Source organism: Populus trichocarpa, chromosome 11 (genome assembly GCF_000002775.5).
Source record: "Populus trichocarpa isolate Nisqually-1 chromosome 11, P.trichocarpa_v4.1, whole genome shotgun sequence".
Classification (NCBI taxonomy): domain Eukaryota; kingdom Viridiplantae; phylum Streptophyta; class Magnoliopsida; order Malpighiales; family Salicaceae; genus Populus; species Populus trichocarpa.
In genome coordinates, this window is record NC_037295.2 from 2,987,473 (window position 1) to 3,015,185 (window position 27,713).

The window sequence follows — 27,713 nt, forward strand, 5'->3', positions numbered from 1 at the left end:
ATTATAATAAATATGTATGATGGTTTATTACCCAAATTAGCTAGGGTATTACCTTAAACTATATATGTATACACTAACATTGTTCTGACTTTTATAACTCAACAATCTATATCAGATTAATAATTAAAAAATCACAAAATAATAAACAAAAGGAAATATTTTATCTTTTTTATAATTTGTCTAATAGTATATATATTAATTTTCAGAAATAAATTTACTTATAATATTCTATCAGCTACTGTTATCAATAATTAAATTAAATAAGGTTTCTCAAACTTTAAGATTACAAATCTAAGAGGTAAAGAAAACTTTATTTGATATAGTTTGAAATTCAATAATTATATAACTATTATGAAAATAACATATCAACTGTTTATATTGTCGATAAACTGACTTATATTATTTAAAAAAAAAAAAACAAGAGCTCACAAATTGTTTTTAAAAAAACTGTTTAATATTTCAAAGTCAGAAATCGTTGTGTTTTCATCCTTAAAGAAAACTAACCCAAATTATTCTTGATTTCACTAGACCAAGGTGCCGCCTAGCTCCAAGATGATTACATTGTCTTTAGACATTACTGTTTTAAAGTATGCTTGATTTAGGGTTTTTTTTTTGGCTAAATGAAAACACATAATTTCTTAAATATGCATGTAGAATATAAGGACCGTAGAACTGACATCTAATAGAAAAGTCATACCCAGCAATGTAAATAGTATCAGAAATTGAAAGGAGCTTTGCAGATATATCTCAGGCAGGGAGGCGGACAGACATACAAATCCTATAAGACTCAAAGAATGCTCATTGTCATAAAAACTAGAGTTCTTTCTTCCGCTTACGATCTCCAGCAACAACACTCCAAAGCTAAATACATCTGATTTCTCTGAAAATCTTCCTTTCATTAAATATTCAGGGGACATATAGCCACTGCATGAGGATCACAGATTTCTGAGCTCAAAATAGCAAAACGGTAATAGGAGTGAAAATGAAAAACAATATATATATGTATTTACTTACTAGGTTCCAACGACCCTGGTAGTATTGATCACTTGATCTTCATTGCCACAAAAAATCCTGGCCATTCCAAAGTCTGAAATTTTGGGATTCAGCTCACGGTCCAATAAGATGTTACTTGGCTTCAGATCTCTATGAATAATTCTTAGTCTAGAATCTCTGTGAAGGTAAAGAAGACCTCGACAAATGCCGTTAATAATGTCGAAGCGTCTTTCCCAATCTAGTTGTCCTTTCCTGAGTGAATCTAAGCATATTGTATCCAGAAAAAGTCATGAGAAAACAAGGGCAAATGAAAATGAGTCAAGAAAAGTAGTAGCTAAACAAAAGAGGGCAGTAGCTCTAACCAAAGAGAAATGCATCCAAGCTTTTATTCGGCATGTACTCATAAACCAACATCATCTCTTCTCCTTCAACACAGCAACCAAGAAGTCTCACAAGATTCCTGTGTTGGAGTTTAGAAATCACCACAACTTCATTCATAAACTCTTCGCGCCCTTGACTTGATGTTCTAGAGAGTCTTTTCACAGCTATTTCCTGTCCATCTGGCAATTTTCCCTACAATGTCATCTCAAACGGATAAATACCTATTTGCTCTAAATAACTGTAAAGAACCTTTAGTTGAGAAGAGTTACCCGGTATACAGCACCAAAGCCGCCCTGCCCAAGCTTCTTGGATATGTCAAAGTTGTTTGTAGCAGTTTCAAGAATTTTTAATTTGAAGAGCGGTTCAAGTTTAACTTCCTTGACGTTTCCGGGCAAGTTTCCATTAAAAAGTACTGTTTCTTGTGCTTCTCTCGTTTTGAACGATAAGGTCTCCTCTCTTATCAACTTCCTTTCTGAATTCAAGTGGAAGTATCGTTATTATTTGTTAATTGTGTTTTTCTTTACTTGTAAAAATTGTAAAGTTTATAAGTCCAGTAAGCTAATAAAACGTGACATAATACCTCTATGTTTAGCCATCCACTTCCAAGAAAAAAACACACAGATGAAGATGGCTATGGCTCCTACAATCACTGACATACTGATGATTACTTTCATGTTTCTCTTGTTACCTGCAACCAAAAAAATTTACTGATGATTATTTGGCAAAAATGCAATGGAAATATGAAAAAAAAAAAAAAACTTATCAATATTTTCTCATACTGATACAGATCTCCATGTATCTACACTTGTTATGCACACCTGACAAACGAAAAATTAGTGAAAGAAAATTGGATAAAATTAGGATAATTACCAAGTTCTTTATACGCCAGGCGAATATTGAGATCTGTCCCTCCTTCAGAGAACTTTTGTATATCAATCAAGTTTCCTGTCCATGCCATACAGCCAAAACCATTATAATATGAATAAGCGACACAGGAACAATTCCTCAAGCACTCATCTTTGCATTCTTGTTCGGAGGACGGATTTGACCAGTACTCGGCAAGGTTGGCACCTTCATCATCTCTAGCTTCATAAACCCATCTTCTTTTCCCACTTCACTACCATTCTGTATTCTATCACACTGCAACGATGTCATCCTAACACAACCGCTAGTCCAAATTCCTTTCTTCCATTCATCTTGATTTTTTGGAACAAACCCTTTTAAACATGTGCAGATAGGTGAATTCTGCGCATCGCAGCTTCCGAATGGCCCGCACTTGCCATAAATATCACACTCAGTTGATGGAGCTTCCCAGGTATACTCCCAACCTTGCTTCCCATAATCCCAGTATTGTTCTGTAAGTTTTCCTCGAGAAGTCAAAACATACGTTAATCGGTAAGCTGGGTCTTGAACTAAACTCAGAATGAAAGTGCCATCTCCTTCATCTTGTAGAGTAAATCCACTTAGATACACAGAAGTAGACATTTCTGGTATTCCAATAAAGTTCTGGCCACCCCATGGACCCTACGCCAAAATGGAAGACCATTGTACCAGATGAAGAACTCAGGAATTCCTAATGGATTGATACCAGCAGAGAAGTTTCCAACTGAAGGATCAGATGAGCTTCTCCATGACGTTAGCAGTGTCTTGTTCCCTGTTCTAGCGTTAGCAATAAATCTCATCTTTGAGAAGTAAGTATCCGTAGGCTGCTGGAAACTTTGCCATACAAGGTTTCCATTCTGTCCAGCTTTCAAGACAAGGTTTCCATCATCAGTAAGCTGTGCAGTTGACTGATTGAACCCGATTGAAACATTTGATGACCACCGAACCTCACCCTGACCATTCAAAACCACGAGATTTCCATCTTCAGATATTGTCATGATCCCTGAAGAATCGTTGATTGGGTTGTTTCTGTTGGCCACCCATAGTACTGGAGTTGCTACTGATATATTACTATACCATATTCCGACATATCGATAGGTTGAATTAACTGGGCTGAAAAATCCCAGTTTGAACTGATTGCCGGCAGAGACTATAGCTTCTGGATCTTTGATGGGTTTAGGAGGAGTAATGATATCTCCAGCATCACCATAAACTGAACAGGAACATGAAAGAAACAAAAGAAGAGCTACTGCAACTTCGCAGTTTCCAAGTGCCATAACCTGCTGGTGAGAATGGAAGACTAATAAATGGCTAAATGACTGTTCAGAGAAAGGATGTCATGAACGATAATATTTCTCTTCCTGTCCTTTTTCTTAATTCCAAACAATAGATTGTTTTTCAAAGAATGTTGAATTAAGTTTTCTGTGATGATATTTTTTAGATTTACTCTTCATGAATTATGTTTTAACAAAGAACTCTAGATTTAAAAAAAAAATAAAAAATCAAATGTCAATTTCTTGGACAAAAATCCATTTGTCATAACAAACGCTAAACATGACTATTTTTTAGAGCTGTGCAAGAAATGACAACTTCTGAAATATCAAAAAAAAATTATTTAATTGATAGATTAATTTGATTTTATCTTAATTTTTTTTTTATAAAATGAGTTTTTTAAGAATAAAATTGGTGAAAATAAAACTAAAATAGATAATGATATTTTTTGCTTATCCATATATATATATATATATATATATATATATATATATATATATATATAAAAGATTGCCATAAACTTCATAGCTCAATAAAAATAATAAGAGATGATGGAGGAGGATAACTTGGTTTAGAGTTCTTTTAAGAAAAAAACAAAAATTATTACGGAACTTATTAAAATAAAACTTGATTTGATTTTTACCTGTAGCAATGCCCGCTCAAACCAGAATTCCATGGTCGACCGCCCCTCGCTACTCCTTCAACGTGATCGACCTTTTACTCTTAGGTGTTATCTAGAAGCTCTTAACATTCTTATCTTAAAGTAATTTAATTGAAAACTTCTTCACATGAAATTAGGCCGAAATAGTATCAAGTCAAAAAAGAAAAAAAAATATAGGGATGAAATTGAAAAAATAAGAAAAAAATAGTGATTGTTCCTTCTTTAATTTTTTTTTTTTGCTTTTCCCTCTTCTTCTTCTTTTTTCTTTCATTTTCTTTTTTAATTTCATTCTTTTAACACTTGTTTGATTTAGAATTTTTTTCATAAATTATTTCGGTTTATTTTTTATGAGGTTATCAGTCTCAAATAAATATTTTGAAATTTGATTTGTGCTTAGTTTGTACTCGATTTTACAAAACTCTATTTTTGTTATTGTATAATTAAGTAAAAAATAATTTAAAAAACAAAACTCTTAAATCATGAAGGCTTGGTTGATAGTCTCAATATTAAAAAAAAAATCATATTGAATTTTATTGTCAAGTCAAACCACGCTTTTTAAATATGGACTTCTCAAATCGATTGGATCATATCGTGATAATTTTCATATAGTTTAATTTTAAATACGGGCTAGATAAAGAATGAGATACAATATTTCAAAATTAACTTGATAAATCAACTTAAATAATAATATCAAATAGTTTCATATGGTGTAAATATTTTCTTTACATTCATTTTTTTTTTAATTTAAGTCGCAACTTAATGCAGTCCTTTCTAAACTATCGATGTTTTTTTTTTTTATAATAACCGAGATTTTATATAAAAGCCACTGCTAAAAAATCTTGGCTAACTAGGAAAAGTAAGTAAAGTTATGTTTGTGTACGTATACAAAGAGAAGTAAAAAAATTAAATGAAAGCTCTATACCAAAACTAAAAAATATGACTTAAAAATCTAGTTTATTCATTGAAACATACCTTTCGTATCTATATAGATCCAAGCCTATATATATATATATATAGGTAATGTTTGTAAACCTTAACTATGGATGTTTAACCTAGTCTTTAATTTTTACATGGTCTCATTGGAATTTTCCTGGAATCCTTTATATAGGTGGTAGTCAACTTTATCGACCGTAGACCATCCAGTTGATAAAGTTAGGCGATGAGTTTTCTGGGAAATAAGCTAGTTCTACCATACAAGTGTGGAACAGCACCTGACAAGTCAAAAGACCTTGCTGTTTCATCATCTGCGAAACTTCGCCATAAAATGATTCCCTTGGAGCTGCCTTGCATGACTGGATTAATTCCCATCATCTGAAACCTGTGCAATGGATATTCAATATTGCCTGCGGAGACAGTTTCAGGATCTTTGATGGGTTGAGACGATGTTATTGTATCTATTGCCGCATCATAACCTGAACGTAAACAGGACGGAATGAGAATTAGGGCTGCAACAATTCTGCAGTTGCTAATCCCCATAACTTTTATCTACATGTTCTTGATGTGAATCAAACTATATTTTATGTATGCTGTACTTACTGGTCAAGAAAGTAAGTTGTTCTTTTTCTATCCTCTCAATATATTTCAATCAAGAGCTTATTACTTTTATTAAAAGAGCATATCCAGTTTTCCTTAATAGAGAATTTGAATGTTTTCATTTATAAAGAAATTTTTAGGGAATAATATAAAATTATTATTAAAATTTCACCTAATAACTTAAGAATTTGAGTTGAGATGATTCTTTGATATAGTATCAGAATTTTTATTTTAATTAATAAAAGTTAAGCACAAGGTTATGTTAGTCCTTGTATTTTTCAAACTCAAATGGTTTTAACTTGAGGATGTGTATTAAAGAGTAATATAAAACTATTTTTAAAAGCTTACCTAATAACTTAAATGTTTGGGTTGAAAAAGTTCTTTAATATTCTTTTTTATTAAGAGGTGAAAATGTAAACGTGACATAAGATTTTAGATTAAGATAATTTTTTGATATTCTATTTTACCGAGAGAGGTAAGAAAGTAAATGTGAGCACTTACTGAAAAATTTGAGTGGAAAACATTTTTTGGAAGTTGTGAAAAATTTAAAAATGTCATATTATTTACTGATTATATCAAATTTGGTCTTCAAACTTTTGATTGCTATATATATTTTGTTTTGAATATTTATTTTTCAATTTCATCTCTTAAAATTTATTTTTTATATTAACTTTGGTCCTCATTTTTACAATTGTTATTTGCTTTTCCTTTATCATTTTCTTATTGAAATTTTTTATCTATCAAATTTGGTTCTCATTCTTTTAATTGTTACTTATTTTATTTGAAATAATTTATGAAATGTTAATTATTATTATTTTAATTTCTTCATCTTTCATTTTTATTTTATTTTTTAGATTTGATTTCTATTATTTTGATTATTATTTATTTTATTTGAGATAATTTATGAAATTATATTTTTTTTCAATTTCATCCTCATTCAACTTTTTAATTTGTAAGATTTGTTCCTTATTATTTTAATAAACTTGAGAAAATAAAACATTAATAAGTTATTTTTCAGCTCATTTTCCATGACATAGTCAAGCACTGGAAAGTATTTTTCAACTTATTTTTCATTACACTACCAAATATCAGCAAATAATTCATTTTTCTAACTAAGATTTTGATATTATTCTAATGTTAAACTATGATATTTCATTGGAAGTATCAGGATGAGCTAGCATGTGACATAGCATCCATGTTTCTGTACGATATCTTCAACATAAAATCCACTTGCATGCCTCATGCAGAACTTCCTGCCACAACTTTTGCAGTGCTTGCATAAGTGATGTGATAGATTTATGATGTGATAGATTTAAAAGGTTAGCACTACGCTCTAAACTTATACAATGCTAATCATCTATCATCAAGATATATCCATTAAACAACTTATCTAGTACCCAACATATCTCTATGAATCACTATAAAAAATTCACCTAAAACTAACATAATTACTAATGAATTAATTTTATCAGTAACTTGTGTTGATAATTACTGAAGGATACTATTTTATCTATAATGCTATAGGTATATAGTGATGGAATTAGTTCATCGATATATACCAACAACATTACAGACAGAATAGATAGAATTTTAAAAAATAAGTAGTTCAATTACACGAAAGTTTTTACGGGTGATTTTACTGACGGATTTAAACCGGGATATTTATACAGTGACGTGATCAATTCACTATTAGAATTACCGACGGAATCACCAATAAAATGAGTCTGTCGGTGATTTCATCAGCAAAAGTTAATATATCACCACTCTGCCGATTGTCTCTTCTCCTATTTCTCATTCTTTTTCCACATCTCAACTCTCCCCTTCCAAACAGCAAACAACCACTCCAAAAAATAAAAACTCTTCTTCTCAACACAACACAAGTCATATTTCTTTAAGTTTTGTGATCACAACATCCTTGTTCTGATTTATTATATATTTTATTATTTTTTTGTAAGTAAATCTATTTTTTTTAATATTAATATTTAAATGTCAATTTTATTGTTTTTTTAGTGTGTATATATATATATATATATATATATATATTATTGTTATTTCTTATGAAGGCATAATTTTGGCCTTTCCTACGTCTGAAATTTTTAGATTCATCTGGACGTCATCCAACAAGATGGTTACTTGTAGGCTTCAGATCCCTATGAATAATTCTTAGTCTAGAATCTCTATGAAGGTAAACAGGACCTCGACAAATTATTTGGACAATTTAGAAGCGCCTTTTCCAATCTAATTGTTTAACCTTCATTGATCTACACAAATTGTCCCCAGAAGAAAAAATTAACAGTGAAAGAAAACCGTCACCAATCCAATTTGAGCGCGTGACTGACACACGCCACAGAAACTTAGAAAACACTGACGGTATATTCCTTTGATGAGTAAACATTATTATGTCGGCCATTTACATTGCCGACGGATTTATTATTTGTCAGCATTTTTATTGTTAATTTGTAGTGCTAGCAGAATACTGGTGCCAAAAAAAATGCATTGACCAGCTTCAATTAGCCATTTCATCAGTAACTAAATTGCCAATGGAATATTATATCACCTATTCCACCACCAAAAACTAAATATTGCTTACAGAATAAGCGACGAAATTTGTGATAGAATGTTCATTCCTAATTCTATCAGAAAAGTCTAAAACTTCTAAACCTTTTTATAACTTTATGAGAAAATAGAGCCTATATTTCCAATAAAATTACCAATGGATAAAAAAAGTTATTGGTGATTCCATTGAAAGTTTAGTATTTTTTTCAGTTATGTAATTTTTAATTTAAAAAAAAACAAAAATCATAATAAAATCAACACTATCAATTTTATTAAATTTAATATTCATTAAAAATAATTTTACAACAATAAATACATCATTTCATAAATGATAGTGAAGGTGGAGAGGGAATCCTCGGCCAAAAGGACCTCAAGGAGGAGCAGAATTATGTAAAGCCATAAATTCATCATTTTCTCTGAATTCTGCCTATTTTCTTCTTCTAATATGCCTTTCATTTTTTATTCTAATTTGGCCACTTGCTCCTCATCCTGTTCTAGGACCTCGCTTCAAATTCTATTGTCAACTGGCTTAGAATTGTTGTGTGCCTAGAGTTGAAGCAATATAAACTTTATTCCTCTCTGGTTAGTCAATTTTTCCAGCCTCCAACCGTAACTGATCGATGATCGTAAGAAGGATGGGTGAAAACATTTTCTTCATGTTTTTCAAACATCATAGCGTTATATGTTTCTTACAAAAACAATTTAATTATAATTAAAAGAATTAAAAAAAAATCACAATGAACACCTCAGTTATTTTATATACAAACTTCTTCACTAATTCCCCCTATCCACATTTGTTATATGAGTTTCCTCGTATAACTCCATCTAAGTAGACTTGCACCCAAGATATTGTTACTACAAAAGAAAAATAAGTAGTAAAAATTCTAACAAATAAGAAGTCAATTAAAAATTGAAGAAAAAATAATTTAAAAATTTTACCAGATGATTTGCATGGTTGAAAAATCAGAACAATCCACCGGTGTGCTTGCTCACCAAACTATATGTTTCTTTGTTTTAGTTCTGCAACTCAAATCGCAATCTCATTTGAAATTCTTTTGATGCCAAAAATTATTGAAACTTCACCCAGTTATCCTTAGTGATGTGACTTAGTTTATACTTTTTCCATACCTCAACGTTATTAGTGTGGCTCGGATTTTTGCATATTTATGCACATCATACAACAAATCAAGCAAACTATGAAAAAAATTGTTAAACATGCATGACATTTGTTTAAGATTATAATTTTAAAAAAAAGTTAATTGTTTGATACTTATTTAATTGCACTAGGTTTTCCCTCGTTTTCCCTTCCACCCCTCATTTTCCCTTTTCTTATAAGATTTTACCTACATTGTCAATTCGTATATAATTATTAAGACCTTTTTTATATATTTTTTAAATAGATGCATCATCCCAACATTTTTATAATGAAACTTTTTATTGTTATATTTCGCACATGGATATATAATTTCATCTGCACTAATATTTTTCGGTTTAGAAAGTATGAAATTAATAAAACCCTCAGCCCCTTAAAGATAATCTTATATGTATAACCCTTTGGATGAATCTCGATAATTCCAAGAATGATCATCCATTGATTATGAAACCTATATAGAATAATGTTGGTTTTATTAATCCTATAAAAAATTAATTTTTTCAAAATTTCCAACTTCACAATAAAAATTGATAAAATATAAAATAATCATAATTTTGTAAATTATAAATACATAAGTTAAAAAAAATCAAACTTAATTTCATCAAATGACAACAAAATTCAATTTTCCTTGAATCCCAAACAAACACTTGCATACAAATCTATCTAAAAAATTGAATTGATAAAATTATTGAGTTTTCCACCACTCAATAAATAAATAAAAGTAAACATACAATAACAAGTCAAGTTATAATATGAATAATTCATTAGGTTTGTCACACCTCGAAGGACGTTAGCCACTCCCCTTAAATTGAAATGGGAAGGTACATATCAAGGAAAATTATAAATCACCATCTAGTAATTAAAAAGAATTAAGAATTCTAAAAATTAGCATTTATTTCAAAGATTCAAATAAGGGATTAGTTATGCCTAAGGGAAGAACGACATCACCCTTAATGTATCCTTTCTTACAAAAATATTACATTTACTATTTGTTCTCCTAAAATTATCTTTTTTATTGCTCTTAATTATCCTAATTTTGTTTAGTTTATTTTCAATTTTTTTCTCATTATCTGTGAAAAAAACTTGACTTGGATCCCTAAAAATATGAAATTCATCAATTTGATTATTCATAAAAAAAAAAATTGAATCTTGATATTGGTTCATGGGTCCGGGATATAATAGAAAGTTGGAGTTCAATTCCTTCTTTGAATGAAGTCCTGCCTTTGAAACCTAGTCGATCCCAAGATATATTATGGAATTGCTTTTTTAAAAGAAAACATGTCATTTTGGTTATTCATAAAAAAAAAATTGATAAAAACTTTTCTTTTGCAAGATTTTGATATCAATCTAAAAGAAACTTGTCATTTAAGTCATTTCTAAAAGGGGCTCTTTCTCATTATAATTTTCTTAAAATAGACTACCTTAATAGATTTTGATGGGATCACATTGTCCGAGTCTAAATTATTATAACTAATGCTCAAAATATTACATAACAAATAATACTAAAAAGCAATCTTGTTATTTATTTTTATTTGAGCTCTTTCTCATTTACTATTATTTTTTTATGAGAGTTTTATTTATAAAAATAAAGATCTATATAAAATATCAATAAAGTGTGTTAATACTAATATACACAAAGTTAAATAGAGAAATAACAAAAATGAACTTGAGGTTGAGGTTGAATGATAAATTAATTAATTACTTCTTAAGTTTAAGTTTATTATTCAATAGTTGAGTTTGAATTTTTTCAAAACAATTAAAAATTTACATAATTATTAATTTTATAACTCATAAAATTAATTGAAATATACATTAGCTAGCCGACAAAGTAATGAATAAAAACAAGAATCATAATTCGAGAGTTTAAGATTGATTTTTCGAGTATAAAACACCAAAAGTTGCTAGTAAAATATGATTGGACCACGTGTTACGCGTGCATTCACTTGCTAGTCAATTAAGCATCCTGAAATTGTTTTTGTGTGTGTGTACCCACGCTCCCATTTAAATATACCTGCAAAAACTTAAAGACACGAAATCAGTTTGTAGACCACATTCTTCCAATTTCTCTTGGGTGTCGCCTCCTGGCTGGCGTTATGGGCGAAACTGAGAGGGTGATGTGATGGTCGCCTTGAATATCTGGCCGTGGAGGAGTTGCTGCTGTTTGCTGCTGGTGTAGGGCTCGTCGTTGCTACTGGTGTAGGGCTCGTCGTTGCTACTGGTAGGGCAGAGAGGTTGTTGTCGTTGGAGGTGACGGAGAGTGGACTCCAGACCTTGCTGTTATTGTGGCCGGTCTGTGGTGAGAGAAACACCATGAAGAGGTGGAGATTGGGCAAGTAGGAAGCCAGTAGAGAATGGTGGTCGATCGACGGTGACTGTCAGAGATGGTGGCTGGTATAGTAAGGGGATTGAAGATGGTGATTTATGGCCGTGGGTTTGGCTCGGAGAAGAAGATGAAGGCTGGAATGGGTTGACTTTGGTGGGTTTTTCTTGGGCCTATTACAGGTTGTGTGGAAAAGGACTGCGTGAAGAGACGCAGGCTGCTGTGGTGGTTGATTTTGTGAGGGGAGGAGGATGAGGGTTTATGAGGGGAAGGTTGCCTCATGAATTAATTAGAGACTAAATCGAATTAATTTGATGAAATTATAGGACTAAATTGGGCTGGATTGAACTAATTGGAAACAAAAGGTACTGAAACGAAGTTATGTGAATAGTCAACCGGTCTCTCGAATATTTTCTCCTTTTCATTACAGTTATTAACTTTTAAATTTCATGAACTTCGTTCAATGAGGGCTTTAAATCTGTGATTTCTTCAAATTAATACTTAAATTGATCTTTTCCAATTTAGCTTCTTTTTTTTAATTTAGTCTTTGTTTTTTTTAAATTCCTGTAATTTCAAAAGAATTCCTTTTTTCTTTCAATTATATCCCTAATTGAATCAATTTGGACCTCCAAATTTTAACTACAAATTCATCATTCATTCCCAAAATTATACAATTTTAACCGATTTAACTTCTAATTTTGATTTTCTTCTTTAATTAAGCCCTCAATTGATTCTTAACTTGGCTATATATTTTAAACTCATCATTGCACTTTTAATTTCTTTCATTATTATCTAAATTAAATCAAATCAAGTATTTTTTTCAATTTTATTTTCCATTAAAACCTCGATTATAGCCCAAGAAATTCTTAAACTCAATTTTTGTCGGTGATTCTCGATTATTTATTCAATTTCATCCTCAATATATATATATTGCATTTCTGTGTTTTTCTTATGATTTTCACTGTTTTTTAACACACAAAAATTAAATAAAAATAACAAAATAACTAAAGTTACTTCAAAAATATATTTTTTGTAATAAATACAAAAATAAGAGGTAAAAAATTGGGTTATTACTACGTCCATACATCATAAGGGTAAAACTAAGCATATCAATAACATATATAAATATAGTTTAAATCATGTTACTCTTTTAGACTACTACAAGTCAGAAAATCAGATATAAAAAATGAAAGAGAGAAGAAAATTTGTTTGCGCTACACACCTAAGCAAAATAACCCCTATCAGGTATAGCATTATAATAGATATGTATGCTGGCCCATTACACAGGCTAGTACCACCCAAAATTAGGGTATTATATTCAACTAAGTACACATAGCCTAACATTGTTCTATTAATGTAGATATTTTGATTTTTATAACTCAACAATTTATATTAGATTAATAATAAAAAAATCACAAAATAACAAACAAAAGTAGATATTCAACTAATCACATTTCTTTTAAATATACTATTATTTATTTTCATGATTATACATATATTAGTATATATTATTTCTGTAGGCATATTGGATATTATTTACTCATAATATATGACAACAATAAGAAACTAAAATAAATATCAATACCCACCAATCATATAACAGCAGTATATAGAGCTTTCAAAGCACCTGAACATAATTTAACAATAAGTAGAAGGAAAACCATAAAATTAACTTGATAATAAACCATCACTAAATCTCAATTATTTATTAAAACCTATCTTAAAAATTGTTATTCATGATCAGGGATTGAACTGAAAATATTCCAAAATCCAGGTGTAAGAATGTGATTTTATAGAATTAAGAACTAAATTGTAATTTTTATCATCTTCAACCTCCACGCAGATTTTTCAGCATGCAATAATAATTTTCTCTACACAATGCATACAAAAGTCAATAAGCTCTAAAACATTACATTTGTGCTTATTCCCAGATCATTTACTATTAGTGGATTCTCTTTCAATAAATTCGCTATGAATCTGATTGCTTTTGGTGCAATTCATTGGCAGCTAGCTGCACTGAGAGTGAAAACAAACGCGAGAGTCCAAGCAATGACAGTTCCATTAAAGAACATTTATTAGGTGTAGACAGTGAGTGGCAGGCAATTTCTCTGTCTGGCATGCTAATGAATGGATATCTATGCTTTCCACTCGATATAATTCCATTATTCTTGTTTTTTTTACATGTGCTTGATTGGAATTGGGGGGACGAAGGAATCTATATTTTGTCCCCCGCAGGAACAAAATTTTTTATCCATGCAAGTGGATGGTGCAAACTCCAAACTTGGATCTGATATTGCAGGATCTGACGGAAGCTGTAATGTCACGTTCCTTCCACAATTTAATATAAGGACCGTAGAACTGACATCTAATAGAAAAGTCATACCCAGCAATGTAATGTTCTTCAATGATAAACTATATTAATATCTAATAGAAAAGTAAACTTGTTCTGAACTCTATCGGCCGTTAACATCAGAAATCGTCACATTGTTAATGGAATTTATCTCTTGGTTCTGTGTAATGGACTCTGTATCCAAGGAACTCTGCCTTTCAACAAATGCTGGTTTCTTTGGAGGAGGAAGATCCACAATTTCACTATTTAGCATGGAAGTGATGGTAGACACGGCCGGTCTGTCTTTCGCCAATTCTTGCATGCACAACAGACCAATATGTATGCATCGGAATATCTCAACCTGAAAACATGGATCTGATATTGCAGGAACGACCAGAGCTGTAATGTCACCTTCATTCCACAGTTTCCAAGCCTGAAAATATAAAAATCCATCCAAGTAAGAGTTTGCAAGTTTAATAGTATCAGAAATTGAAAGGAGCTTTGCAGATATATCTCAGGCAGGGAGGCGGACAGACATACAAATCCTATAAGACTCAAAGAATGCTCATTGTCATAAAAACTAGAGTTCTTTCTTCCGCTTACGATCTCCAGCAACAACACTCCAAAGCTAAATACATCTGATTTCTCTGAAAATCTTCCTTTCATTAAATATTCAGGGGACATATAGCCACTGCATGAGGATCACAGATTTCTGAGCTCAAAATAGCAAAACGGTAATAGGAGTTAAAATGAAAAAAAATATATATATACTTACTAGGTTCCAACGACCCTGGTAGTATTCACTTGATCTTCATTGCCACAAAAAATCCTGGCCATTCCAAAGTCTGAAATTTTGGGATTCAGCTCATGGTCCAATAAGATGTTACTTGGCTTCAGATCTCTATGAATAATTCTTAGTCTAGAATCTCTGTGAAGGTAAAGAAGACCTCGACAAATCCCGTTAATAATTCGAAGCGTCTTTCCCAATCTAGGTGTCTTTTCCTGAGTGAATCTAAGCATATTGTATCCAGAAAAAATCATGAGAAAAAAAGGGCAAATGAAAATGAGTCAAGAAAAGTAGTAGCTAAACAAAAGAGGGCAGCAGCTCTAACCAAAGAGAAATGCATCCAAGCTTTTATTCGGCAGGTACTCATAAACCAACATCATCTCTTCTCCTTCAACACAGCAACCAAGAAGTCTCACAAGATTCCTATGTTGGAGTTTAGAAATCACCGCAACTTCATTCATAAACTCTTCGCGCCCTTGACCAGATGTTCTAGAGAGTCTTTTCACAGCTATTTCCTGCCCATCTGGCAATTTTCCCTACAATGTCACATCAAACCGATAAATACCTATTTGCCCGAAATAACTATAAAGAACCTTTAGTTGAGAAGAATTACCCTGTATACTGCACCAAAGCCGCCCTGCCCAAGCTTCTTGGATATGTCAAAGTTGTTTGTAGCAGTTTCAAGAATTTGTAATTTGAAGAATGGTTCAAGTTTAACTTCCCTGACGTTTTCGGGCAAGTTTCCATCAAAAACTGTTTCTTGAGCTTCTGACGATAAGGTCTCCTCATTTATCAAATTCCTTTCTGAATTTAAGTGGAAGTATCGTTATTATTTGAGAATTGTCTTTTTCTTTACTTGTAAAAATTGTGAAGTTTAGAAGTCCAGTAAGCTAATAAGACGTAGCATATTACCTCTATGTGTAGCCATCCACTTACAAGAAAAAAACACACAGATGCAGATAGCTATGACTCCTACAATCACTGACATACCGATGATTACTTTCATGTTTCTCTTGTTATCTGCAACTAAAAAATTGTACTGATGGTTATTTTGCAAAAATGTAATGGAAATATGAAAAAACTTATCAATGTTTCCTCATACGGATACAGAACTTTTTGTACGTACACTAGTAATGCACACCTGAAAAACGAAACACTAGTGAATGAAAATTAGAAAATATTATAACAATTACCAAGTTCTGTGTACGCCAGGCGAATGTTGAGATCTGTCCCTCCTTCAGAGAACTTTTGTATATCAATCAAGTTTCCTGTCCATGCCATACATCCAAGATCATTATAATATGAATAAGCGACACAGGAACAATTCTTCAAGCACTCATCTTTGCATTCTTGTTCGGACGAGGACGCATATGACCAGTACTCGGCAAAGGTTGGCACCTTCATCATCTCCAGCTTCTTAAAGCCATCTTCTTTTCCCACTTCACTACCATTCTGTATTCTATCACACTGCAACGATGTCATCCTAACACATCCGCTAGTCCAAATTCCTTTCTTCCATTCATCTTGATTTTTTGCAACAAACCCTTTTAAACATGTGCAGATAGGTGAATTCTGTGCATCGCAGCTTCCAAATGGCCCGCACTTGCCATAAATATCACACTCAGTTGATGGAACTTCCCAGTCATACTCCCAACCTTGCTTCCCATAATCCCAGTATTGTTCTGTAAATTTTCCATGCGAAGTCAAAACATGTGTTAAACGGTAAGCTGGGTCTTGAATTGAACTCAGAGTGAAAGTGCCATCTCCTTCATCTTGTAGAGTAAATCCACTTAGATACACAGAAGTATACATTCCTGGTATTCCGATAAAATTCTTACCACCCCATGGACCACTACGCCAAAATGGATGACCATTGTTCCAGATGAAGAACTCAGGAATTCCTAATGGATTGAGACCAGCAGAGAAGTTTCCAACTGAAGGATCAGATGAGCTTCTCCATGACATTAGCAGTGTCTTGTTCCCTGTTCTTGCGTTAGCACTAAGTCTCATCTTTGGTAAATAAGTATCCGTGGGCTCCATACAAGGTTTCCATTCGGTCCAGCTTTCAAGACAAGGTTTCCATCATCAGTAAGCTGTGCAGTTGACTGATTGGACCCATTTGAAACTTTTGATGACCACAGAACCTCTCCCTTACCATTCAAAACCACAAGATTTCCATCGTCAGATATTGTCATGATCCCAGAAGAATCGTTGATTGGCTTGTTTCTGTTGGCCACCCATAGTACTGGAGTTGCTGCTGATATATTACTATACCATATTCCGACATATCGATATGTTGAATTAACTGGGCTGAAAAATCCCAGTTGGAACTTTTTTCCGGCAGACACTATAGCTTCTGGATCTTTGATGGGCTGAGAAGTAGTTATGGTATCTCCTGCATCACCATAAAATGAACAATAACATGAGAGAAACAGAAGAAGAGCCACTGCAAGTTCACAGTTGCCAAGTCCCATACTTGTTATTGATGAGAATGGAAGACGAACAAATTTTTTATTGACGAATGCCACGAAGAAGAATATTTCTCTTCCTGTCCTTTTAATTCCAATCATGAAGTTATTTTTCACATATAAACTAAGTTTAGCAATTATAAGTCAGAAATTCTTATGTTTTCTGTAAATTTCCATTTATAAACTGTTATATTACATAAGCAGGGTTATGTTTTACTTTGAGATTTTGACCCTCTTGTGCTAAAATGGTGATATTTCATCAGGATGAACCTGGTCCACTAGCTTGTGAGATCGATAGCATTTTTATTTTTATAGGATATTATCACAATACATACACCTGCGGTCTTTTGCAATTAGAATCTTGCAGTCCAAAAAAAATAAATAAAGGGTTTGTGCATTAATGGCCAATTAAACATGTTGAATCCATAGAATTCACTGTTTATATGAGGCATTTTCTATGATATTTTAGGTTTAATTTTTGAAAAAAGCAAATTGATTTATTTTTTAACTAACAAAGATGATATTTTTTTAGGTTTACTTTTCTTCAATTAAATTTTAAAAGTAGAAATACGACAACACGAAGAACTTTAGATTTTTTTAAAAAAATTAGATGTTAATTTCTTGAAAAAGTAGCAACTTTAAACATGATTATTCCTTTTGAGTTGTGCAAGAAATGACAACTTTTGAAATATTAGAAGTATCATTTAATTGGTGAAAACTACATACTGATGTAGCTACAACAACTATAAAATGAGTTTTCTTGACAATAAAGTTGATGAAAATAAAGCTAAAATGAATGATAATTTTCTTGCTTACAACTTAGTTTTCTACATAAAAAAAATATTATAAACTTCATAATATATATGATTATGGATCAGTTAACTTAATAAAAGTTCATCAAGGATGACGTGGTTTATAAATTTTTTACCCATTTATTTTCTTTTTATATATATATATATAGATTGAACATTAAATTTTAATATTTATTAGAATGTGCTACATTTAAAAAAATAAGAATTTTATTTTGATATCCATATTTTACATTTTAGCCCTCCCACTTTAAATTTCATCTTTCTAATTCAATTGAAAACTTCTTCACATTAAATTAGGCCAAGACAGTATCAAATAATAAAAAAGATATAGGGATAAAATTGAAAAAAAAAAAAAGAGGTGATCATTCCTTCTTTTTTTGCATTCCCCTTTTCTTCTTTTTTTTCTTTCATTTCCTTTTTTAATTTTATTCTTTTAACACTTGCTTGATTTAGAATTTGCTTTCATAAATTGTTTTGGTTTATGTTTTTATAAAGTTATTATAGTCTCAAATAAACATCTCGACATTTGACATGTTAAGTCTTGAAGTCCGGGTAAGAGTTCTTAATCTCAGTGGAGTTCATCGACTCAATTACAGATTTGGCATGTTAAGCCTTGAAACCTGGGTCAATCCAATATGTAGTTGTTTCCGTATTAAAAAAAAATCATCTTGAATTTTTTTGTTCAGTCAAACTATGTTTTTTAACGGTCATTCAAGTTGTCTTTAGACCCTTCAAATCGTCTGGGTCATATCAAAACAACTTTCATATAGTTTAATTTTAAATTCAAGCTAAATAAGTAGTTAGATAAAAGAATTTAAAATTAACCTATTAGATCAGATTTAATAACAATGCCAAATAATTTCATATGGTGTAAGCATTTTATATACATTCAATTTTTTTAATTTAAGCTGCCATTTCTAAACTATCAATGTTTTTATTATTATTATAATCAAGATTTTATATAAAAGCTAATGCCAAAAGACTTGGCTAACTAAAAATAAATTATGTTTGCGTACATATACAAAGAGAAGAAGGAAAGAAAGAAAGGAAATCTCTACACAAAACTGAAAACTAAAAAATATAACTCTTAAAAATCTAGTTTGTCTATTATAAGATATCTTCGGACCCTGGATCTCTTGTATAAAAAAAAAAAATTGTTGTTTGTAGAACTTAACTGTGGATTTTTAACCTACTCTTTAATTTTTACATGGTCTAAGGGGAATTTTCCTGGAATCCTTTATATAGGTGGTGGTCAACTTTATTGACCGTAGACCATCCAGTTGATAAAGAATTAGGCAACGAATTTTCTAGGAAATAAGCTATTTCTACCACACAAGTGTGGAACAGCACTTGACAAGTCAAAAGACCTTGCTGTTTCATCATCATCAGGGAAACTTCGCCATAAAATGATTCCCTTGGAGCTGCCTTGCAAGACTCGATTCCCATCATCTAGAACCTGTGCAATGGAGTTCCTGACTCTATTTGAAACATTTTATGAGCAAAGAATCTCTTTATGACCATTCAAAACTACAAGATTTCCATCTTCAGATATCGTCACCGCACCTGAAGAATCAGCGATTGGGTTGTTTCTGTTGGGAACCCATTCTGGTTTCGTTGCAGAAACATTATTGTACCATATTCCAACATAGCGATTTGTCAAATTAACAGGGCTGAAAATTCCCATTTCAAAGATATTGCCTGCGGAGACAGTTTCAGGATCTTTGATGGGTTGGGATGTTGTTATCGTATCTATTGCAGCATCATAACCTGAACGTAAGCAGGACGGAATGAGAATTAGGGCTGCTACAATTCTGCAGTTGCCAATCCCCATAACTTTTATCTACATGTTCTTGATGTGAATCAAACTATATTTTATGTATGCTGTACTTAATTACTGGTCAAGAAAGTAACAGTTGTTCTTTTTCTATCCTTTTAACATATTTCAACCAAAAGCTTATTATTTTTATTAAAAAGGCATATCCAGTTTTCCTCAGTCAAGAATTTTAATGTTTTCATCAGTATAAAAAAAGGGTTTGTGCATTGATGGCCAAGAGCTTGTTGAATCCATACAATTCACTGTCTATATTAGGCATTTTCTATGATATTTTAGGTTTAATTTTTGAAATAAGCAAATTGACTTATCTACATATTTATTTTTTAACTAACCGTGATGATATTTTTTAGGTTTACTATTCTTGAATTAAGTTTGAAAAGTAGAGCTGCTCTAACAAGAACTCTAGATTTTCTTTAAAAAAATCAGATGTCAATTTCTTGGACAACAATGCATTTGTTGTCATAACTCCTTTAAACACGACTATTCTTTTTGACTTGTGCAAGAAATGACAACTTCTAGAATATCAATAGTCTATTATTTAATTGATAGTCTTAATTCTTTTTGTATTTACGATAACTACAGAATAAGTTTGCTCCGTAATAAAATTAGTGAAAACAAGGCTAAAATGGACGATGATTTTCGTATTGTCTTTATATATATATATATATATATATATATATATTGAATATCTTTAACTTTTAGTATTTATTAGAATATGATACATATAAAAAAAAATAAGAATTTTATTTTGATATAATTATTGAACTTATTAAAATAAAACTTGATTTGGTTTTTACCCGTATCAATACATCTGCAACCCCTCCGCCCCGGCGCCCCCTCACTCCCCCAAAGTAGAATTCCACGGTCCGCCCCCCGCTCCAACGTCAACATTATTGACCTTTTCCTTTAAGTAAGCTATATTCTTGGTCTTTGTTGACTTTGCATGTAAAATGCCATAAATTTTCTCTATGTTTTACACTTTGGCCCTTCCACTTTCAATTTTTTCTTTCTAATTCAATTGAAAATTTCTTCACGTGAAATTAGGCCAAAATAAAATAAAATCAAAAAAGAAAAAAGATATAGGGATGAAATTGAAAAAATGAGAAAAAAAAGGTGATTGTTCCTTCTTTTTTTTGCATTTCCCTCTTTGTTTCTTTTTTGAAAAAATGAGAAAAAATTATGCAATTTTAACTAATTTAACTTCTAATTTTGATTTTTTTTCTTCAATTAAGCCCTCAATTTATTCCTAATTTGGCTATTTATTTTAAACTCATCATTGCACTTTTAATTTCTTTCAATCTTATCCAAATTAAATCAAATTAAGTCATTTTCTCAATTTCATCTTCAATTGAAACCCTGATTATGGCCCTAGAAATTCTCAAACTCAATTTTTATCTGTAATTCTTGATTATTTGACCAATTTCATCCCCAACTATATATTTTTTTATTTTTTTATTTTTGTATTTTTCTTATGATTTTCATGGTTTTTTAAAACAAAAAAATTAAATAAAAATAACAAAATAACTAAATTTATTGAAAAGGTATATTTTTTGTGTTTTTTTTTTTGTAATATATACAAAAACAAGGGGTAAAAAATTAGGTTACGACAAGATCCATGCACGATAAGGGTATAACTAAGCATACCAATAACATATATAAACATAGTTTAAATTATGTTACTCTTTTAGAGTACTACAAATTAGAAAATCAAATATAAAAATTGAAGGGAGAAGAAAGCAAAAGAACTCCTGTTAAGTATAGCATTATAATAGATATGTATGATGGCCTATCACACAGGCTAGCATCACCCCTAATTAGCTAGAGTACTATATTTAATTATGTGTGCATAATTCAACATTGTTCTATTAGTGTAAGTATTCTGATTTTTATAACTCAACAATATATATCAGATTAATAATGAAAAAAATCACAAAATAACAAACAAAAGTAGATAATCAACTAATCACATTTCATTCGAATATAATATTAGTATTATTTCCATAGACATATTCAATATTATTTACTCACAATATATGACAACAATAAAAAACTAAGATAAATATCAACATCCATCAATAATACGTGCGGCTTTCGAAACACTTAAACATAATTTAATAGAAAGTAGAATTAATTCCCAATTCAAAAGAAAAACTATAAAATTAACTTGATAATTAATAAACCATCAATAAATCTTAGTTATTTATTAAAAACTATCTTAAAAATTGTTATTCATGACCGGGGATTGAATTGAAAATATTCCAGAATCTAGATGTAAAATTTTGATTTTCTAGAATTAAAGATTAAATTGTAATTTTTATTATCTCCAAACTCCACACAGTTTTCCAGCATGCAATAACAATTTTCTCTGCAAAATGCTTCTGTATTTTTCTATTTTTCTTTCTAATATTAAAATTACCCAAAATACATCAAAGGCTATCAATTAAATAAAATGACATATCATTTCATCTCCACTTTACTTCAATTCATATTGGTATGCCACTCCCCATACACAAATTAATTCATACAAAACCTTGCGCGTATGATTAACTTCATATTAACCCTAATTTCCAACAAACTTATTATAAATAAATAAAATTAAACCCAAAACAATACAGTAAAGCAATAGAAGTAAATAAATAAAACTTACCCAAAAGATAAGGATTATACATGTCAGGATAGTCCATCCAACAACTTATCTAGTCTCCAACATATCTCCTTGGATCTCATGTTCTAAACCAATTATAGTAAGGAAATGTTTTTCCAATATTTTAGTAGTTTTGGGTTGGGATTTCCCTTCCAAACACATATATATAATAATGTAAGCCACAGTATCTTTACTAAACAACAACGTATACAAGTTATTTCATCACATTGCTAAGGTTTTCAAGGATAAAATTAAAACCATTTATATAAACTGCATCACAATACACAATAGAAAAAAGCAATTTATAACATTGGATATGAAATAAATTATGTCATTGCCAATCCTCGACAACTTTCAACAATAATGATGTCTTTCAAGCCACAAAAGTCAAACGTTCATCATCATACTTTTACAAATCTTCCTTCTTGTTTTTATGAGCTTCACTTAGCTTGCATTGGTCTTTGGAGTGCTTATGCTCGTATTGCGCCTCAATCACATGGATAAATATTTGTCGATGATATTATTTGGCTTATTCGTTCCATCTTGTCTCCTCGAGACCATATCAACTTGGGCAACATATTATTTGGCAAGAGACTATGATGTTTCTCCTATATTAATAACATCGAATCTACTTGCCTCATTGTATAACCTCTCAGAGGAATAAAATATTTTGCTACCACTAGCCCTCTCTTAATTTTAGCACCATTTGTGTCATCAACGCCATTATTTTCCTAGCCTCTACAAGCATAAATAATATTTGCAAGCCAATCTTGTCTTGGATTGATTTCGCTAGACCAAGGTGCTGCCTAGCTCCAAGATGATTACATTGCCTTTTGACATTACTGCTTTAAGCTAAGCATGATTTAGGATTTTTTTTGCTAAATGAAAACACATCATTTCTTAAAGGAGGAGGTACGGAAGCCATCATTTCGAACTTTTTTTTTTTTGAAGAAACAGCATTAAGATGGAGAGGACGGCCATTCCGAGTTTTCCTCTGAATAGTAGATATTTTCTTCAAGATGCCAATCTTATTAAGTCATACCCAGCAATGTAATGTTCTACAATGATAAAATATATTAATATCTAATAGAAAAGTAAACATGTTCTGAACTCTATCGGCCGTTAACATCAGAAATCGTCACATTGTTAATGGAATTTATCTTCTGGTTCTGTGTAATGGACTCTGTATCCAAGGAACTCTGCCTTTCAAAAAATGCTGGTTTCTTTGGAGGAGGAAGATCCACAATTTCACTATTTAGCATGGAAGTGATGGTAGACACGGCCGGTCTGTCTTTCGCCAATTCTTGCACACACAACAGACCAATATGTATGCATCGGAATATCTCCACCTCAAAACATGGATCTGATATTGCAGGATCGACTAAAGCTGTAATGTCACGTTCCTTCCACAATTTAAAGGCCTGCAAAATGTTGATACAATCATACAAGTAAGAGTTTGCAAGTTTAATAGTACAAGAAATTGGAAGGAGATTTGCAGCAAATATATCTCAGGCAGGGAGGCGGACAGACATACATATCCTATAAGACTCAGAGAATGCTCATTGTCATAAAAGTTAGAGTTCCTTCTTCCGCTTACAATCTCCAGCAACAACACTCCAAAGCTAAATACATCTGATTTCTCTGAAAATCTTCCTTTCATTAAATATTCAGGGGACATATAGCCACTGCATGAGGATCACAGATTTCTGAGCTCAAAATAGCAAAACGGTAATAGGAGTTAAAATGAAAAAAAATATATATATACTTACTAGGTTCCAACGACCCTGGTAGTATTCACTTGATCTTCATTGCCACAAAAAATCCTGGCCATTCCAAAGTCTGAAATTTTGGGATTCAGCTCATGGTCCAATAAGATGTTACTTGGCTTCAGATCTCTATGAATAATTCTTAGTCTAGAATCTCTGTGAAGGTAAAGAAGACCTCGACAAATCCCGTTAATAATGTCGAAGCGTCTTTCCCAATCTAGTTGTCCTTTCCTGAGTGAATCTAAGCATATTGTATCCAGAAAAAATCATGAGAAAACAAGGGCAAATGAAAATGAGTCAAGAAAAGTAGTAGCTAAACAAAAGAGGGCAGTAGCTCTAACCAAAGAGAAATGCATCCAAGCTTTTATTCGGCAGGTACTCATAAACCAACATCATCTCTTCTCCTTCAACACAGCAACCAAGAAGTCTCACAAGATTCCTGTGTTGGAGTTTTGAAATCACCACAACTTCATTCATGAGCTCTTCAAGCCCTTGACCAGATGTTCTAGAGAGTCTTTTGACAGCTATTTCCAGCCCATCTGGCAATTTTCCCTACAATGTCACATCAAACCAATCAATACCTATTTGCTCTAAATAACTATAAAGCACCTTTAGTTCCAGAAGAATTACCCTGTATACTGCACCAAAGCCGCCCTGCCCAAGCTTCTTGGATATGTCAAAGTTGTTCGTTGCAGTTTCAAGAATTTTTAATTTGAAGAGTGGTTCAAGTTTAACTTCCTTGACGTTTTCGGGCGAGTTTCCATCAAAAACTGTTTCTTGTGCTTCTCTCGTTTTGAACGATAAGGTCTCCTCACTTATCAACTTCCTTTCTGAATTCAAGTGGAAGTATCGTTATTATTTGTGAATGGTGTTTTTCTTTACTTGTAAAAATTTTAAAGTTTAGAAGTCCACTAAGCTAATAAGACGTAACATATTACCTCTATGTGTAGCCATCCACTTCCAAGAAAGAAACACACAGATGCAGATAGCTATGGCTCCTACAATCACTGCCATACTGATGATTACTTTCATGTTTCTCTTGTTATCTGCAACTAAAAAATTGTACTGATGGTTATTTGGAAAAAATGTAAAGGAAATATGAAAAAACTTATCAATGTTTCCTCATACAGATACAGAACTTTTTGTATGTACACTAGTTATGCACACCTGAAAAACGAAACACTAGTGAATGAAAATTAAAAAATATTATAACAATTACCAAGTTCTGTAGACGCCAGGCGAATGTTGAGATCCGTTCCTCCTTCAGAGAACTTTTGTATATCAATCAAGTTTCCTGTCCATGCCATGCAGCCAAAACCATTATAATATGAACAAGCAACACAGGAACAATTCCTCAAGCACTCATCTTTGCATTCTTGTTCGGACGAGGACGCATATGACCAGTACTCGGCAAAGGCTGGCACCTTCATCATCTCCAGCTTCTTAAACCCATCTTCCTTTCCCACTTGACTACCATTCTGTATTCTATCACACTGCAACGATGTCATCCTAACACAACCGCTAGTCCAAATTCCTTTGTTCCATTCATCTTGATTTTTTGCAACAAACCCTTTTAAACATGTGCAGATAGGTGAATTCTGTGCATCGCAGCTTCCAAATGACCCGCACTTGCCATAAATATCACAGTCAGTTGATGGAGCTTCCCAGGTATACTCCCAACCTTGCTTCCCATAATCCCAGTATTGTTCTTTAAATTTTCCATGAGAAGTCAAAACATACTTGAATCGGGAAGCTGGGTCTACAATTAAACTCATAGTGAAAGTGCCATCTCCTTCATCTTGTAGAGTAAATCCACTTAGATACACAGAAATAGACATTCCTGGTATTCCTATAAAGTTCTGTCCAACCCATGGACCACTACGCCAAAATGGATGACCATTGTACCAGATGAAGAGCTCAGGAATTCCTAATGGATTGACACCAGCAGAGAAGTTTCCAACTGAAGGATCAGATGAGCTTCTCCATGACATTAGCAGTGTCTTGTTCCCAGTTCTTGCGTTAGCACTAAGTCTCATCTTTGGTAAGTAAGTATCCGTAGGCTGCTGGAAAGTTTGCCATACAAGGTTTCCATTCGGTCCAGCTTTCATGACAAGGTTTCCATCATCAGTAAGCTGTGCAGTTGATTGATTGAACCCAATTGAAACATTTGATGACCACAGAACCTCTCCCTGACCATTCAAAACCACAAGATTTCCATCTTCAGATATTTTCATCATCCCAGAAGAATCGGTGATTGGCTTGTTTCTGTTAGCGACCCATAGTACTTGAGTTTCTGCTGATATATTACTGTACCATATTCCGACATATCGATATGTTGAATTAACTGGGCTGAAAAATCCCAGTTCGAACTTATTGCCGGCAGAGACTATAGCTTCTTGATCTTTGATGGGTTGAGAAGGAGTAATGATATCTCTTGCATCACCATAAAATGAACTAGAACATGATAGAAACAGAAGAAGAGCTACTGCAACTTTGCAGTTTCCAAGTGCCATAACTTGTTGATGAGAATGGAAGACTAATAAATGGTTAAATGACTTTTCAGAGAAAGGATATGAACATGAATATTTCCCTTCCTGTCCTTTTTCTTAATTCCAATCAAGAGATTGTTTTTCAAAGAGAAACCATGTTCGACAATTAAAAGTCAGAAACTTAAATGTTTTCTGTTAATTTCTGTTGATTTCCAACTGCCATAACTTGTTGATTGACCTTTTCCTTTCAGCTCTAGTCGATCCCCCGCTCCAACCTCAACATGATTGACCTTTTCCTTTGAGGTGTTACCTAGACGCTCTTAACATTTTTATTTTAAAGTAAGCTATATTCTTGGTCTATGCATGTAATAATTAAGTGGGTGCTGATTATATTACCTTACTACTCTAAAATGCCATGAATTTTCTCCATATTTTACATTTTGGCCCTCCCAGTTTAAATTTTATCTTTCTAATTCAATTGAAAACTTCTTCACATGAAATTAGGCCAAGATAGTATCAAATCAAAAAAGAAAAAAAGATATAGGGATGAAATTGAAAAAATAAGAAAAAAAGGTGATTGTTCCTTCTTTTTTTGCATTTCCCTCTTCTTCTTCTTTTTCTTTCATTTCCTTTCTTAATTTCATTCTTTTAACACTTGCTTGATTTAGAATTTATTTTCATAAATTATTTCAGTTTATTTTTTATGAAGTTATTATAGTCTCAAATAAATATCTCGATATTTGATTTGTGCTCGATTTTACAAAACTCTATTTTTGTTATTGTTTAATTAAGTTAAAAAAAATAAAAAAAAATAACAAAGTTCTTAATCTTAG

At 31.8% G+C, this 27,713-nt stretch overlaps 1 protein-coding gene, 2 long non-coding RNA genes and 2 pseudogenes across 3 annotated transcripts; 2 read left to right on the top strand and 3 right to left on the bottom strand.

The window, feature by feature from the left end:
- Positions 1 to 1,013: 1,013 nt before the first annotated feature.
- Positions 1,014 to 3,690, bottom strand: LOC18102963 (G-type lectin S-receptor-like serine/threonine-protein kinase At1g11330; annotated as a pseudogene).
- Positions 1,043 to 24,637, top strand: LOC127903980 (uncharacterized). Its single transcript, XR_008056783.1, has 2 exons — positions 1,043 to 1,178; positions 24,556 to 24,637. It is a non-coding gene; the product is annotated as an uncharacterized LOC127903980 (long non-coding RNA).
- LOC127903981 (uncharacterized) lies at positions 1,276 to 15,277 on the top strand. Its single transcript, XR_008056784.1, has 2 exons — positions 1,276 to 1,389; positions 15,227 to 15,277. It is a non-coding gene; the product is annotated as an uncharacterized LOC127903981 (long non-coding RNA).
- LOC7495301 (G-type lectin S-receptor-like serine/threonine-protein kinase At1g11300) lies at positions 14,117 to 17,356 on the bottom strand (annotated as a pseudogene).
- LOC7497006 (G-type lectin S-receptor-like serine/threonine-protein kinase At1g11300) lies at positions 23,634 to 27,051 on the bottom strand. Its single transcript, XM_002316642.4, has 7 exons — positions 25,611 to 27,051; positions 25,330 to 25,443; positions 25,022 to 25,221; positions 24,733 to 24,943; positions 24,395 to 24,632; positions 24,160 to 24,310; positions 23,634 to 24,046 (listed from the first exon to the last, which is right to left on the bottom strand). Exons 1-7 carry the CDS (start codon positions 26,902 to 26,904, stop codon positions 23,738 to 23,740), a joined length of 2,517 nt encoding a protein of 838 aa, XP_002316678.4. The 5' UTR covers positions 26,905 to 27,051; the 3' UTR covers positions 23,634 to 23,737.
- Between the last annotated feature and the right edge of the window lie 662 nt (positions 27,052 to 27,713).